The 18,060-nt window shown below is 40.4% G+C and overlaps 1 protein-coding gene across 1 annotated transcript in view; it reads right to left on the reverse strand.

The window, feature by feature from the left end:
* The window catches only part of LOC129867767 (unconventional myosin-XV-like), a 414,777-nt gene that overhangs the window by 239,637 nt on the left and 157,080 nt on the right, over window positions 1-18,060 (reverse strand). Inside the window, exons 19-23 of the mRNA XM_055941278.1 lie at window positions 16,188-16,233; window positions 15,659-15,783; window positions 15,271-15,388; window positions 14,332-14,507; window positions 12,462-12,546 (exon numbers count right to left, since the gene is read on the reverse strand). Coding sequence (XP_055797253.1) covers window positions 12,462-12,546; window positions 14,332-14,507; window positions 15,271-15,388; window positions 15,659-15,783; window positions 16,188-16,233 — 550 coding nt within the window. The remainder of the gene's footprint in view (window positions 1-12,461; window positions 12,547-14,331; window positions 14,508-15,270; window positions 15,389-15,658; window positions 15,784-16,187; window positions 16,234-18,060) is intronic.

Raw genomic sequence — 18,060 nt, forward strand, 5'->3', positions numbered from 1 at the left:
TAACCCCAACTAGAACAGGTCATTATTAACAGGTCATTATTAACAGGTCATTATTAACCCCAACTAGAACAGGTCATTATTAACCCCAACTAGAACAGGTCATTATTAACAGGTCATTATTAACCCCAACTAGAACAGGTCATTATTAACCCCAACTAGAACAGGTCATTATTAACAGGTCATTATTAACCCCAACTAGAACAGGTCATTATTAACAGGTCATTATTAACCCCAACTAGAACAGGTCATTATTAACCCCAACTAGAACAGGTCATTATTAACAGGTCATTATTAACCCCAACTAGAACAGGTCATTATTAACAGGTCATTATTAACCCCAACTAGAACAGGTCATTATTAACCCCAACTAGAACAGGTCATTATTAACAGGTCATTATTAACCCCAACTAGAACAGGTCATTATTAACAGGTCATTATTAACCCCAACTAGAACAGGTCATTATTAACCCCAACTAGAACAGGTCATTATTAACAGGTCATTATTAACAGGTCATTATTAACCCCAACTAGAACAGGTCATTATTAACAGGTCATTATTAACCCCAACTAGAACAGGTCATTATTAACCCCAACTAGAACAGGTCATTATTAACCCCAACTAGAACAGGTCATTATTAACCCCAACTAGAACAGGTCATTATTAACCCCAACTAGAACAGGTCATTATTAACAGGTCATTATTAACCCCAACTAGAACAGGTCATTATTAACAGGTCATTATTAACCCCAACTAGAACAGGTCATTATTAACCCCAACTAGAACAGGTCATTATTAACAGGTCATTATTAACCCCAACTAGAACAGGTCATTATTAACCCCAACTAGAACAGGTCATTATTAACAGGTCATTATTAACCCCAACTAGAACAGGTCATTATTAACAGGTCATTATTAACCCCAACTAGAACAGGTCATTATTAACCCCAACTAGAACAGGTCATTATTAACCCCAACTAGAACAGGTCATTATTAACAGGTCATTATTAACAGGTCATTATTAACCCCAACTAGAACAGGTCATTATTAACAGGTCATTATTAACAGGTCATTATTAACCCCAACTAGAACAGGTCATTATTAACAGGTCATTATTAACAGGTCATTATTAACCCCAACTAGAACAGGTCATTATTAACCCCAACTAGAACAGGTCATTATTAACAGGTCATTATTAACCCCAACTAGAACAGGTCATTATTAACCCCAACTAGAACAGGTCATTATTAACCCCAACTAGAACAGGTCATTATTAACCCCAACTAGAACAGGTCATTATTAACCCCAACTAGAACAGGTCATTATTAACCCCAACTAGAACAGGTCATTATTAACCCCAACTAGAACAGGTCATTATTAACAGGTCATTATTAACCCCAACTAGAACAGGTCATTATTAACAGGTCATTATTAACCCCAACTAGAACAGGTCATTATTAACAGGTCATTATTAACCCCAACTAGAACAGGTCATTATTAACCCCAACTAGAACAGGTCATTATTAACCCCAACTAGAACAGGTCATTATTAACAGGTCATTATTAACCCCAACTAGAACAGGTCATTATTAACCCCAACTAGAACAGGTCATTATTAACAGGTCATTATTAACCCCAACTAGAACAGGTCATTATTAACCCCAACTAGAACAGGTCATTATTAACAGGTCATTATTAACAGGTCATTATTAACCCCAACTAGAACAGGTCATTATTAACAGGTCATTATTAACCCCAACTAGAACAGGTCATTATTAACCCCAACTAGAACAGGTCATTATTAACCCCAACTAGAACAGGTCATTATTAACAGGTCATTATTAACCCCAACTAGAACAGGTCATTATTAACCCCAACTAGAACAGGTCATTATTAACAGGTCATTATTAACCCCAACTAGAACAGGTCATTATTAACCCCAACTAGAACAGGTCATTATTAACCCCAACTAGAACAGGTCATTATTAACCCCAACTAGAACAGGTCATTATTAACAGGTCATTATTAACCCCAACTAGAACAGGTCATTATTAACCCCAACTAGAACAGGTCATTATTAACAGGTCATTATTAACCCCAACTAGAACAGGTCATTATTAACCCCAACTAGAACAGGTCATTATTAACCCCAACTAGAACAGGTCATTATTAACCCCAACTAGAACAGGTCATTATTAACAGGTCATTATTAACAGGTCATTATTAACAGGTCATTATTAACAGGTCATTATTAACCCCAACTAGAACAGGTCATTATTAACAGGTCATTATTAACCCCAACTAGAACAGGTCATTATTAACAGGTCATTATTAACAGGTCATTATTAACCCCAACTAGAACAGGTCATTATTAACCCCAACTAGAACAGGTCATTATTAACAGGTCATTATTAACCCCAACTAGAACAGGTCATTATTAACCCCAACTAGAACAGGTCATTATTAACAGGTCATTATTAACCCCAACTAGAACAGGTCATTATTAACAGGTCATTATTAACAGGTCATTATTAACCCCAACTAGAACAGGTCATTATTAACAGGTCATTATTAACAGGTCATTATTAACCCCAACTAGAACAGGTCATTATTAACCCCAACTAGAACAGGTCATTATTAACAGGTCATTATTAACCCCAACTAGAACAGGTCATTATTAACAGGTCATTATTAACCCCAACTAGAACAGGTCATTATTAACCCCAACTAGAACAGGTCATTATTAACAGGTCATTATTAACCCCAACTAGAACAGGTCATTATTAACCCCAACTAGAACAGGTCATTATTAACCCCAACTAGAACAGGTCATTATTAACCCCAACTAGAACAGGTCATTATTAACAGGTCATTATTAACCCCAACTAGAACAGGTCATTATTAACCCCAACTAGAACAGGTCATTATTAACAGGTCATTATTAACAGGTCATTATTAACCCCAACTAGAACAGGTCATTATTAACCCCAACTAGAACAGGTCATTATTAACAGGTCATTATTAACCCCAACTAGAACAGGTCATTATTAACCCCAACTAGAACAGGTCATTATTAACCCCAACTAGAACAGGTCATTATTAACAGGTCATTATTAACCCCAACTAGAACAGGTCATTATTAACAGGTCATTATTAACCCCAACTAGAACAGGTCATTATTAACAGGTCATTATTAACCCCAACTAGAACAGGTCATTATTAACAGGTCATTATTAACCCCAACTAGAACAGGTCATTATTAACAGGTCATTATTAACCCCAACTAGAACAGGTCATTATTAACCCCAACTAGAACAGGTCATTATTAACAGGTCATTATTAACCCCACTAGAACAGGTCATTATTAACCCCAACTAGAACAGGTCATTATTAACAGGTCATTATTAACCCCAACTAGAACAGGTCATTATTAACAGGTCATTATTAACCCCAACTAGAACAGGTCATTATTAACAGGTCATTATTAACCCCAACTAGAACAGGTCATTATTAACAGGTCATTATTAACCCAACTAGAACAGGTCATTATTAACCCCAACTAGAACAGGTCATTATTAACAGGTCATTATTAACCCCAACTAGAACAGGTCATTATTAACAGGTCATTATTAACCCCAACTAGAACAGGTCATTATTAACAGGTCATTATTAACCCCAACTAGAACAGGTCATTATTAACAGGTCATTATTAACCCCAACTAGAACAGGTCATTATTAACCCCAACTAGAACAGGTCATTATTAACAGGTCATTATTAACCCCAACTAGAACAGGTCATTATTAACCCCAACTAGAACAGGTCATTATTAACCCCAACTAGAACAGGTCATTATTAACCCCAACTAGAACAGGTCATTATTAACAGGTCATTATTAACCCCAACTAGAACAGGTCATTATTAACCCCAACTAGAACAGGTCATTATTAACAGGTCATTATTAACCCCAACTAGAACAGGTCATTATTAACAGGTCATTATTAACCCCAACTAGAACAGGTCATTATTAACAGGTCATTATTAACCCCAACTAGAACAGGTCATTATTAACAGGTCATTATTAACCCCAACTAGAACAGGTCATTATTAACAGGTCATTATTAACCCCAACTAGAACAGGTCATTATTAACCCCAACTAGAACAGGTCATTATTAACCCCAACTAGAACAGGTCATTATTAACAGGTCATTATTAACCCCAACTAGAACAGGTCATTATTAACCCAACTAGAACAGGTCATTATTAACCCCAACTAGAACAGGTCATTATTAACAGGTCATTATTAACCCCAACTAGAACAGGTCATTATTAACAGGTCATTATTAACCCCAACTAGAACAGGTCATTATTAACAGGTCATTATTAACAGGTCATTATTAACCCCAACTAGAACAGGTCATTATTAACAGGTCATTATTAACAGGTCATTATTAACCCCAACTAGAACAGGTCATTATTAACCCCAACTAGAACAGGTCATTATTAACAGGTCATTATTAACCCCAACTAGAACAGGTCATTATTAACAGGTCATTATTAACAGGTCATTATTAACCCCAACTAGAACAGGTCATTATTAACAGGTCATTATTAACAGGTCATTATTAACCCCAACTAGAACAGGTCATTATTAACAGGTCATTATTAACCCCAACTAGAACAGGTCATTATTAACCCCAACTAGAACAGGTCATTATTAACCCCAACTAGAACAGGTCATTATTAACCCCATCTAGAACAGGTCATTATTAACAGGTCATTATTAACAGGTCATTATTAACAGGTCATTATTAACAGGTCATTATTAACCCCAACTAGAACAGGTCATTATTAACCCCAACTAGAACAGGTCATTATTAACAGGTCATTATTAACCCCAACTAGAACAGGTCATTATTAACAGGTCATTATTAACCCCAACTAGAACAGGTCATTATTAACCCCAACTAGAACAGGTCATTATTAACCCCAACTAGAACAGGTCATTATTAACCCCAACTAGAACAGGTCATTATTAACAGGTCATTATTAACCCCAACTAGAACAGGTCATTATTAACAGGTCATTATTAACCCCAACTAGAACAGGTCATTATTAACCCCAACTAGAACAGGTCATTATTAACAGGTCATTATTAACCCCAACTAGAACAGGTCATTATTAACCCCAACTAGAACAGGTCATTATTAACAGGTCATTATTAACCCCAACTAGAACAGGTCATTATTAACAGGTCATTATTAACCCCAACTAGAACAGGTCATTATTAACCCCAACTAGAACAGGTCATTATTAACAGGTCATTATTAACAGGTCATTATTAACAGGTCATTATTAACACCAACTAGAACAGGTCATTATTAACAGGTCATTATTAACAGGTCATTATTAACCCCAACTAGAACAGGTCATTATTAACAGGTCATTATTAACCCCAACTAGAACAGGTCATTATTAACCCCAACTAGAACAGGTCATTATTAACAGGTCATTATTAACCCCAACTAGAACAGGTCATTATTAACCCCAACTAGAACAGGTCATTATTAACAGGTCATTATTAACCCCAACTAGAACAGGTCATTATTAACCCCAACTAGAACAGGTCATTATTAACAGGTCATTATTAACCCCAACTAGAACAGGTCATTATTAACAGGTCATTATTAACCCCAACTAGAACAGGTCATTATTAACCCCAACTAGAACAGGTCATTATTAACAGGTCATTATTAACCCCAACTAGAACAGGTCATTATTAACAGGTCATTATTAACAGGTCATTATTAACCCCAACTAGAACAGGTCATTATTAACAGGTCATTATTAACCCCAACTAGAACAGGTCATTATTAACAGGTCATTATTAACAGGTCATTATTAACAGGTCATTATTAACCCCAACTAGAACAGGTCATTATTAACAGGTCATTATTAACAGGTCATTATTAACAGGTCATTATTAACCCCAACTAGAACAGGTCATTATTAACCCCAACTAGAACAGGTCATTATTAACAGGTCATTATTAACCCCAACTAGAACAGGTCATTATTAACAGGTCATTATTAACCCCAACTAGAACAGGTCATTATTAACCCCAACTAGAACAGGTCATTATTAACCCCAACTAGAACAGGTCATTATTAACAGGTCATTATTAACAGGTCATTATTAACCCCAACTAGAACAGGTCATTATTAACCCCAACTAGAACAGGTCATTATTAACCCCAACTAGAACAGGTCATTATTAACCCCAACTAGAACAGGTCATTATTAACAGGTCATTATTAACCCCAACTAGAACAGGTCATTATTAACAGGTCATTATTAACAGGTCATTATTAACCCCAACTAGAACAGGTCATTATTAACCCCAACTAGAACAGGTCATTATTAACAGGTCATTATTAACCCCAACTAGAACAGGTCATTATTAACAGGTCATTATTAACCCCAACTAGAACAGGTCATTATTAACCCCAACTAGAACAGGTCATTATTAACCCCAACTAGAACAGGTCATTATTAACAGGTCATTATTAACCCCAACTAGAACAGGTCATTATTAACCCCAACTAGAACAGGTCATTATTAACAGGTCATTATTAACCCCAACTAGAACAGGTCATTATTAACAGGTCATTATTAACCCCAACTAGAACAGGTCATTATTAACAGGTCATTATTAACCCCAACTAGAACAGGTCATTATTAACAGGTCATTATTAACCCCAACTAGAACAGGTCATTATTAACCCCAACTAGAACAGGTCATTATTAACAGGTCATTATTAACCCCAACTAGAACAGGTCATTATTAACCCCAACTAGAACAGGTCATTATTAACAGGTCATTATTAACCCCAACTAGAACAGGTCATTATTAACAGGTCATTATTAACCCAACTAGACAGGTCATTATTAACAGGTCATTATTAACCCCAACTAGAACAGGTCATTATTAACCCCAACTAGAACAGGTCATTATTAACAGGTCATTATTAACCCCAACTAGAACAGGTCATTATTAACCCCAACTAGAACAGGTCATTATTAACAGGTCATTATTAACCCCAACTAGAACAGGTCATTATTAACCCCAACTAGAACAGGTCATTATTAACCCCAACTAGAACAGGTCATTATTAACAGGTCATTATTAACCCCAACTAGAACAGGTCATTATTAACAGGTCATTATTAACCCCAACTAGAACAGGTCATTATTAACCCCAACTAGAACAGGTCATTATTAACCCCAACTAGAACAGGTCATTATTAACAGGTCATTATTAACAGGTCATTATTAACCCCAACTAGAACAGGTCATTATTAACAGGTCATTATTAACCCCAACTAGAACAGGTCATTATTAACAGGTCATTATTAACCCCAACTAGAACAGGTCATTATTAACAGGTCATTATTAACCCCAACTAGAACAGGTCATTATTAACAGGTCATTATTAACCCCAACTAGAACAGGTCATTATTAACAGGTCATTATTAACCCCAACTAGAACAGGTCATTATTAACAGGTCATTATTAACCCCAACTAGAACAGGTCATTATTAACAGGTCATTATTAACAGGTCATTATTAACAGGTCATTATTAACCCCAACTAGAACAGGTCATTATTAACCGCTCATTATGAACAGGTCATTATTAACCCCAACTAGAACAGGTCATTATTAACCCCAACTAGAACAGGTCATTATTAACAGGTCATTATTAACCCCAACTAGAACAGGTCATTATTAACAGGTCATTATTAACCCCAACTAGAACAGGTCATTATTAACAGGTCATTATTAACCCCAACTAGAACAGGTCATTATTAACAGGTCATTATTAACCCCAACTAGAACAGGTCATTATTAACAGGTCATTATTAACCCCAACTAGAACAGGTCATTATTAACAGGTCATTATTAACAGGTCATTATTAACCCCAACTAGAACAGGTCATTATTAACCCCAACTAGAACAGGTCATTATTAACAGGTCATTATTAACCCCAACTAGAACAGGTCATTATTAACCCCAACTAGAACAGGTCATTATTAACAGGTCATTATTAACAGGTCATTATTAACCCCAACTAGAACAGGTCATTATTAACCCCAACTAGAACAGGTCATTATTAACAGGTCATTATTAACAGGTCATTATTAACAGGTCATTATTAACAGGTCATTATTAACAGGTCATTATTAACCCCAACTAGAACAGGTCATTATTAACAGGTCATTATTAACCCCAACTAGAACAGGTCATTATTAACCCCAACTAGAACAGGTCATTATTAACAGGTCATTATTAACAGGTCATTATTAACAGGTCATTATCTAGAACAGGTCATTATTAACAGGTCATTATTAACAGGTCATTATTAACCCCAACTAGAACAGGTCGTTATTAACCCTAACTAGAACAGGTCATTATTAACCCCAACTAGAACAGGTCATTATTAACAGGTCATTATTAACCCCAACTAGAACAGGTCATTATTAACCCCAACTAGAACAGGTCATTATTAACCCCAACTAGAACAGGTCATTATTAACAGGTCATTATTAACCCCAACTAGAACAGGTCATTATTAACCCCAACTAGAACAGGTCATTATTAACCCCAACTAGAACAGGTCATTATTAACAGGTCATTATTAACAGGTCATTATTAACCCCAACTAGAACAGGTCATTATTAACCCCAACTAGAACAGGTCATTATTAACAGGTCATTATTAACCCCAACTAGAACAGGTCATTATTAACAGGTCATTATTAACAGGTCATTATTAACCCCAACTAGAACAGGTCATTATTAACAGGTCATTATTAACCCCAACTAGAACAGGTCATTATTAACAGGTCATTATTAACAGGTCATTATTAACCCTAACTAGAACAGGTCATTATTAACAGGTCATTATTAACCCCAACTAGAACAGGTCATTATTAACCCCAACTAGAACAGGTCATTATTAACAGGTCATTATTAACAGGTCATTATTAACCCCAACTAGAACAGGTCATTATTAACCCCAACTAGAACAGGTCATTATTAACAGGTCATTATTAACCCCAACTAGAACAGGTCATTATTAACCCCAACTAGAACAGGTCATTATTAACCCCAACTAGAACAGGTCATTATTAACAGGTCATTATTAACCCCAACTAGAACAGGTCATTATTAACCCCAACTAGAACAGGTCATTATTAACCCCAACTAGAACAGGTCATTATTAACAGGTCATTATTAACCCCAACTAGAACAGGTCATTATTAACAGGTCATTATTAACCCCAACTAGAACAGGTCATTATTAACAGGTCATTATTAACCCCAACTAGAACAGGTCATTATTAACCCCAACTAGAACAGGTCATTATTAACCCCAACTAGAACAGGTCATTATTAACAGGTCATTATTAACCCTAACTAGAACAGGTCATTATTAACAGGTCATTATTAACCCCAACTAGAACAGGTCATTATTAACAGGTCATTATTAACCCCAACTAGAACAGGTCATTATTAACCCCAACTAGAACAGGTCATTATTAACCCTAACTAGAACAGGTCATTATTAACAGGTCATTATTAACAGGTCATTATTAACCCCAACTAGAACAGGTCATTATTAACAGGTCATTATTAACAGGTCATTATTAACCCCAACTAGAACAGGTCATTATTAACAGGTCATTATTAACCCCAACTAGAACAGGTCATTATTAACAGGTCATTATTAACCCCAACTAGAACAGGTCATTATTAACCCCAACTAGAACAGGTCATTATTAACAGGTCATTATTAACAGGTCATTATTAACCCCAACTAGAACAGGTCATTATTAACAGGTCATTATTAACAGGTCATTATTAACCCCAACTAGAACAGGTCATTATTAACAGGTCATTATTAACCCCAACTAGAACAGGTCATTATTAACAGGTCATTATTAACCCCAACTAGAACAGGTCATTATTAACAGGTCATTATTAACCCCAACTAGAACAGGTCATTATTAACCCCAACTAGAACAGGTCATTATTAACAGGTCATTATTAACCCCAACTAGAACAGGTCATTATTAACCCCAACTAGAACAGGTCATTATTAACAGGTCATTATTAACCCCAACTAGAACAGGTCATTATTAACCCCAACTAGAACAGGTCATTATTAACAGGTCATTATTAACAGGTCATTATTAACCCCAACTAGAACAGGTCATTATTAACCCCAACTAGAACAGGTCATTATTAACAGGTCATTATTAACAGGTCATTATTAACAGGTCATTATTAACAGGTCATTATTAACCCCAACTAGAACAGGTCATGTATTTTGTTATGTTACGTACTGTATTATGTTATGTGGTGTGTATTGTGTGTACTGTTGTGTATTGTGTGTTGTGTATTGTGTGTACTGTTGTGTGTAATGTTGTGTATTGTGTTGCGTGTAATGGTGTGTACTGTTGTGTACTGTGTTGTGTGTAATGTTGTGTAGTGTGTTTAATGATGTGTTGTGTATTGTGTGTTTAATGATGTGTTGTGTAGTGTGTGTAATGTTGTGTATTGTGTGTAATGTTGTGTACTGTGTTGTGTGTAATGTTGTGTAGTGTGTATAATGTTGTGTACTGTGTTGTGTAATGTTGTGTAATGTTGTGTTGTGTGTACTGTGTTGTGTGTAATGTTGTGTAGTGTGTATAATGTTGTGTATTGTGTGTAATGTTGTGTGTGTAATGTTGTGTAGTGTGTATTGTGTAGTGTGTATAATGTTGTGTAGTGTGTGTAATGTTGTGTAGTGTGTATTGTGTAGTGTGTGTAATGTTGTGTAGTGTGTGTTGTGTACTGTGTGGTGTGTAATGTTGTGTGTTGTGTATAAGGTTGTGTAGTGTGTCTTGTGTAGTGTGTATTGTGTGTGTGTGTAATGTGTGTGTGTGTATTGTGTGTGTGTGTATGTTGTGTGTGTGGTGTTGTGTAGTGTGTGTAATGTTGTGTAGTGTGTATTGTGTGTGTGTGTAATGTGTGTGTAGTGTGTATTGTGTAGTGTGTGTTATGTTGTGTAGTGGTGTATTGTGTAGTGTGTGTAATGTTGTGTAGTGTGTATTGTGTAGTGTGTATAATGTTGTGTAGTGTGTATTGTGTAGTGTGTGTAATGTTGTGTAGTGTGTATTGTGTAGTGTGTAGTGTGCGTTGTACCTTGATGTAACCTCCTCCCCTGTGTTGTGTAGTGTGTATTGTGTTGTGTACTGTGTGGTGTGTAATGTTGTGTGTTGTGTAGTGTGTATTGTGTAGTGTGTGTAATGTTGTGTAGTGTGTATTGTGTAGTGTGTGTAATGTTGTGTAGTGTGTATTGTGTAGTGTGTGTAATGTTGTGTAGTGTGTGTTGTGTAGTGTGTGTAATGTTGTGTAGTGTGTATTGTGTAGTGTGTATAATGTTGTGTAGTGTGTATTGTGTAGTGTGTGTAATGTTGTGTAGTGTGTATTGTGTAGTGTGTGTAATGTTGTGTAGTGTGTATTGTGTAGTGTGTATAATGTTGTGTAGTGTGTATTGTGTAGTGTGTGTAATGTTGTGTAGTGTGTATTGTGTAGTGTGTGTAATGTTGTGTAGTGTGTATTGTGTAGTGTGTGTAATGTTGTGTAGTGTGTATTGTGTAGTGTGTATAATGTTGTGTAGTGTGTATTGTGTAGTGTGTGTAATTTTGTGTAGTGTGTATTGTGTAGTGTGTGTAATGTTGTGTAATGTTGTGTAGTGTGTATTGTGTAGTGTGTAGTGTGTAGTGTGTGTAATGTTGTATAATATTGTGTAGTGTGTATTGTGTAATGGTGTGTAATGTTGTGTAGTGTGTAGTGTTGTGTAGTGTGTATTGTGTAGTGTGTATAATGTTGTGTAGTGTGTATTGTGTAGTGTGTGTAATGTTGTGTAGTGTGTATTGTGTAGTGTGTATTGTGTAGTGTGTGTAATGTTGTGTAGTGTGTATTGTGTAGTGTGTGTAATGTTGTGTAGTGTGTATTGTGTAGTGTGTATAATGTTGTGTAGTGTGTATTGTGTAGTGTGTGTAATGTTGTGTAGTGTGTATTGTGTAGTGTGTATTGTGTAGTGTGTGTAATGTTGTGTAGTGTGTATTGTGTAGTGTGTAGTGTGTAGTGTGTACCTTGATGTATCTCTTGCGGGTGACGTACATGTGGATGAGAGAACGGAACCTCCTCCCCTGTGTTGTGTAGTGTGTGTAGTGTGTATAATGTTGTGTAGTGTGTATTGTGTAGTGTGTATTGTGTAGTGTGTGTAATGTTGTGTAATGTTGTGTAGTGTGTATTGTGTAGTGTGTAGTGTGTAGTGTGTGTAATGTTGTATAATGTTGTGTAGTGTGTAGTGTGTAGTGTTGTGTAGTGTGTAGTGTGTAGTGTGCATCGTACCTTGATGTATCTCTTGCGGGTGACGTACATGTGGATGAGAGAACGGAACTTGACCAGACTCTTTCTCATCTTCAAATAGCGCTTCCTGGAGGGAGGGAGGGAGGGAGGGAGGGAGGGGAGGCAGGGAGGGAGGGAGGGGAGGGAGGGAGGGAGGGAGGGAGGGAGGAGAGGGAGGGAGGGAGGGAGGGAGGGAGGGGAGGGAGGGAGGGAGGGAGGGAGGGAGGGAGGGAGGTAGAGGAGAGGGAGGGCGGGAGGGAGAGGAGAGGAGAGGGAGGGAGGGAGGCAGGGAGGGAGTGGAGGAGAGGGAGAGAGGGAGGGAGGAGAGGGAGGGAGGGAGGGAGGGAGGGAGGGAGAGGGAGGAAGAGAGAGGGAGGAGAGAGAGGGAGGGAGGGAGGGAGGGAGGAGAGGGAGGGAGGGAGGGGGGGAGGGAGGGAGGAGAGGGAGGGAGGGAGGAGAGGGAGGGAGGGAGGGAGGGAGGGAGGGAGGAGAGGGAGGGAGGGAGGGAGGGAGGGAGAAAGGGAGAGAGAGGGAGGAGAGAGAGAGAGGGAGGGAGGGAGGGAGGGAGGGAGGGAGGGAGGGAGGAAGAGAGAGGGAGGGAGGGAGGGAGGGAGGGAGGGAGGAGAGGGAGGGAGGAGAGGGAGGGAGGGAGGGAGGGAGGGAGGAGAGGGAGGGAGGGAGGGAGGGAGGGAGGAGAGGGAGGGAGGGAGGGAGGGAGGGGGGAGGGAGGGAGGGAGGAAGGGAGGAGAGGGAGGGAGGGAGGAGAGGGAGGGAGGAGGGAGGGAGGGAGGGAGGGAGAGAATGAGAAAGTCAGAGAGAGAGAGAGAAAACTGTAGTGAGGATGGTTGTGGGTTCTATACCCTGTCTGGTAACTGTAGTGAGGGTGGTTGTGGGTTCTATACCCTGTCTGGTAACTGTAGTGGGTGTGGTTGTGGGCACTATACCCTGTCTGGTAACTGTAGTGAGGGTGGTTGTGGGTTCTATACCCTGTCTGGTAACTGTAGTGAGGGTGGTTGTGGGCACTATACCCTGTCTGGTAACTGTAGTGAGGGTATTTGTGGGCTCTATACCCTGTCTGGTAACTGTAGTGAGGGTGGTTGTGGGCACTATACCCTGTATGGTAACTGTAGTGAGGGTGGTTGTGGGTTCTATACCCTGTCTGGTAACTGTGTGAGGGTGGTTGTCGGTTCTATAACCTGTCTGGTAACTGTAGTGAGGGTGGTTGTGGGTTCTATACCCTGTCTGGTAACTGTAGTGAGGGTGGCTGTGGGTTCTATACCCTGTCTGGTAACTGTAGTGAGGGTGGTTGTGGGTTCTATACCCTGTCTGGTAACTGTAGTGAGGGTGGCTGTGGGTTCTATACCCTGTCTGGTAACTGTAGTGAGGGTATTTGTGGGCTCTATACCCTGTCTGGTAACTGTAGTGAGTGTGGTTGTGGGTTCTATACCCTGTCTGGTAACTGTAGTGAGGGTGGTTGTGGGTTCTATACCCTGTCTGGTAACTGTAGTGAGGGTATTTGTGGGCTCTATACCCTGTCTGGTAACTGTAGTGAGGGTGGTTGTGGGTTCTATACCCTGTCTGGTAACTGTAGCAAGGGTGGTTGTAGGTTCTATACCCTGTCTGGTAACTGTAGTGAGGGTGGTTGTGGGTTCTATACCCTGTCTGGTAACTGTAGTGAGGGTGGTTGTGGGTTCTATACCCTGTCTGGTAACTGTAGTGAGGGTGGTTGTGGGTTCTATAGCCTATCTGGTAACTGTAGTGAGGGTGGTTGTGGGTTCTATACCCTGTCTGGTAACTGTAGCGAGGGTGGTTGTAGGTTCCCTTACCCAGGGATCAGGGCAAGAGGTCAGAGGTCAGAGGTTAGGGTCAGTACCTGGTGAGGAAGCCTCTACAGTAGGCCTGTAGTCTGATGATCTTGGTTCGGAACTCCTTGTACCGTTTCCTGACGAAGAACATACGAGTGTATCTCTGCAGGGTGAGGGCCGCCACCTGACGGACACGCTCTCTCTTAGACTCCAACAACTGGTACACATCCTCCTTCAGAAACAGCTGGAACGACACAGAGAGAACCACCAGACATCACTGTTGGACTGTAAGTTCCATTGTTACTGTAGGTGATGTATAGGAACAGAAGATGAAGAGGTTCTGGTCTCTCACCCACACAACACATCCTGAATTAACATGCTCAACTTAGTAACTCCTACTTGGTAGGCCCTGGGTCGGAGGGTTAGGTATAGATGGTTACCTTAGTAACTCCTACTTGGTAGGCCCTGAGTAGGAGGGTTAGGTATAGATGGTTACCTTAGTAACTCCTACTTGGTAGGCCCCGGGTCGGAGGGTTAGGTATAGATGGTTACCTTAGTAACTCCTACTTGGTAGGCCCTGGGTCGGAGGGTTAGGTATAGATGGTTACCTTAGTAACTCCTACTTGGTAGGCCCTGAGTAGGAGGGTTAGGTATAGATGGTTACCTTAGTAACTCCTACTTGGTAGGCCCTGGGTCGGAGGGTTAGGTATAGATGGTTACCTTAGTAACTCCTACTTGGTAGGCCCCGGGTCGGAGGGTTAGGTATAGATGGTTACCTTAGTAACTCCTACTTGGTAGGCCCCGGGTCGGAGGGTTAGGTATAGATGGTTACCTTAGTAACTCCTACTTGGTAGGCCCTGAGTAGGAGGGTTAGGTATAGATGGTTACCTTAGTAACTCCTACTTGGTAGGCCCTGGGTCGGAGGGTTAGGTATAGATGGTTACCTTAGTAACTCCTACTTGGTAGGCCCTGGGTAGGAGGGTTAGGGGTTAGGTATAGATGGTTACCTTAGTAACTCCTACTTGGTAGGCCCCGGGTCGGAGGGGAACCAGTTTGCTGAGCAGAATGACACAGTTCTCCCCATCAGGAGCTGGAAGCTGCTTCAAACCCACCAGAGACTTATACCTGACACACACACACACACACACACACACACACACACACACACACACACACACACACACACACACACACACACACACACACACACACACACACACACACACACAGACACACACACACACACAGGTCAGAGGAGGCTGTCCCCACCAGGGACTGATACCTGAGATAGGGGCAGGGTGTGTTTCCTCGACAGGAAGACGTTGAAGGCCAGTCTAACAGGGTGTTTTACCTGAACAGGAAGTGGTTGAAGGCCAGTCTAACAGGGTGTGTTACCTGAACAGGAAGACGTTGAAGGCCAGTCTAACAGGGTAACCCTCTCTACGGATCCTGATGGTCTCCAAGATACCAGAATACCTCAGCTGACTGCCGACCAGCTCCGTCTCAAACACACCTGGCTCCTACACACACAAGAAAACTCACACATATTATGGCAAAACCAACAATATCACTGTGGAGACCTACCTTCTGTCTGTCTGGCTTAATGCAGCGTACCAACAATATAACTGTTAAACTGGGATGTGGAGACCTACCTTCTGTCTGTCTGGCTTAATGCAGCGTACCAACAATATCACTGTTAAACTGTGATGTGGAGACCTACCTTCTGACTGTCTGGCTTAATGCAGCGTACCAACAATATCACTGTTAAACTGTGATGTGGAGACCTACCTTCTGACTGTCTGGCTTAATGCAGCGTACCAACAATATCAGTGTTAAACTGTGATGTGGAGACCTACCTTCTGACTGTCTGGCTTAATGCAGCGTACCAACAATATCACTGTTAAACTGTGACGTGGAGACCTACCTTCTGTTTGTTTGGCTTAATGCAGCGTATAAACGATGGGTTGCACCTGTCAAGAGAAGGAGAAAGATTGTGACAATAACTCTACCTCTGCATTTCCCTCTCATCTTGTCCCACCTCTCCTCCCTTTAAAATAAATAATAACACCTCTCCTCCTCCCTTTAATAATAATAACACCTCTCCTCCTCCCTTTAATATTAATAATAATAATAACACCTCTCCTCCTCCCTTTAATATTAATGATAATAATAACACCTCTCCTCCTCCCTTTAATATTAATAATAATAATAACACCTCTCCTCCTCCCTTTAATATTAACAATAACACCTCTCCTCATCCCTTTAATATTAATAATAATAACACCTCTCCTCCTCCCTTTAATATTAATAATAATAACACCTCTCCTCCTCCCTTTAATAATAATAATAATAATAACACCTCTCCTCATCCCTTTAATATTAATAATAATAATAACACCTCTCCTCCTCCCTTTAATAATAATAATAATAACAACACCTCTCCTCCTCCCTTTAATATTAATAATAATAACACCTCTCCTCCTCCCTTTAATATTAATAATAATAACACCTCTCCTCCTCCCTTTAATATTAATAATAATAATAACACCTCTCCTCCTCCCTTTAATATTAATAATAATAACACCTCTCCTCCTCCCTTTAATATTAATAATAATAACACCTCTCCTCCTCCCTTTAATATTAATAATAATAATAACACCTCTCCTCCTCCCTTTAATATTAACATTTACATTACATTTACATTTAAGTCATTTAGCAGACGCTCTTATCCAGAGCGACTTACAAATTGGTGCATTCACCTTATGACATCCAGTGGAACAGCCACTTTACAATAGTGCATCAGATCTTTTAAGGGAGGGGGGGGGGGGGGGGGGGCAGAAGGAATGCTTTATCCTAGGTATTCCTTGAAGAGGTGGGGTTTCAGGTGTCTCCGGAAGGTGGTGATTGACTCCGCTGTCCTGGCGTCGTGAGGGAGTTTGTTCCACCATTGGGGGGCCAGAGCAGCGAACAGTTTTGACTGGGCTGAGCGGGAACTGTACTTCCTCAGTGGTAGGGAGGCGAGCAGGCCAGAGGTGGATGAACGCAGTGCCCTTGTTTGGGTGTAGGGCCTGATCAGAGCCTGAAGGTACTGAGGTGCCGTTCCCCTCACAGCTCCGTAGGCAAGCACCATGGTCTTGTAGCGGATGCGAGCTTCAACTGGAAGCCAGTGGAGAGAGCGGAGGAGCGGGGTGACGTGAGAGAACTTGGGAAGGTTGAACACCAGACGGGCTGCGGCGTTCTGGATGAGTTGTAGGGGTTTAATGGCACAGGCAGGGAGCCCAGCCAGCAGCGAGTTGCAGTAATCCAGACGGGAGATGACAAGTGCCTGGATTAGGACCTGCGCCGCTTCCTGTGTGAGGCAGGGTCGTACTCTGCGGATGTTGTAGAGCATGAACCTACAGGAACGGGCCACCGCCTTGATGTTGGTGGAGAACGACAGGGTGTTGTCCAGGATCACGCCAAGGTTCTTAGCGCTCTGGGAGGAGGACACAATGGAGTTGTCAACCGTGATGGCGAGATCATGGAACGGACAGTCCTTCCCCGGGAGGAAGAGCAGCTCCGTCTTGCCGAGGTTCAGCTTGAGGTGGTGATCCGTCATCCACACTGATATGTCTGCCAGACATGCAGAGATGCGATTCGCCACCTGGTCATCAGAAGGGGGAAAGGAGAAGATTAATTGTGTGTCGTCTGCATAGCAATGATAGGAGAGACCATGTGAGGTTATGACAGAGCCAAGTGACTTGGTGTATAGCGAGAATAGGAGAGGGCCTAGAACAGAGCCCTGGGGGACACCAGTG

Source organism: Salvelinus fontinalis, chromosome 2, assembly GCF_029448725.1.
Source record: "Salvelinus fontinalis isolate EN_2023a chromosome 2, ASM2944872v1, whole genome shotgun sequence".
In the NCBI taxonomy this organism is placed as follows: domain Eukaryota; kingdom Metazoa; phylum Chordata; class Actinopteri; order Salmoniformes; family Salmonidae; genus Salvelinus; species Salvelinus fontinalis.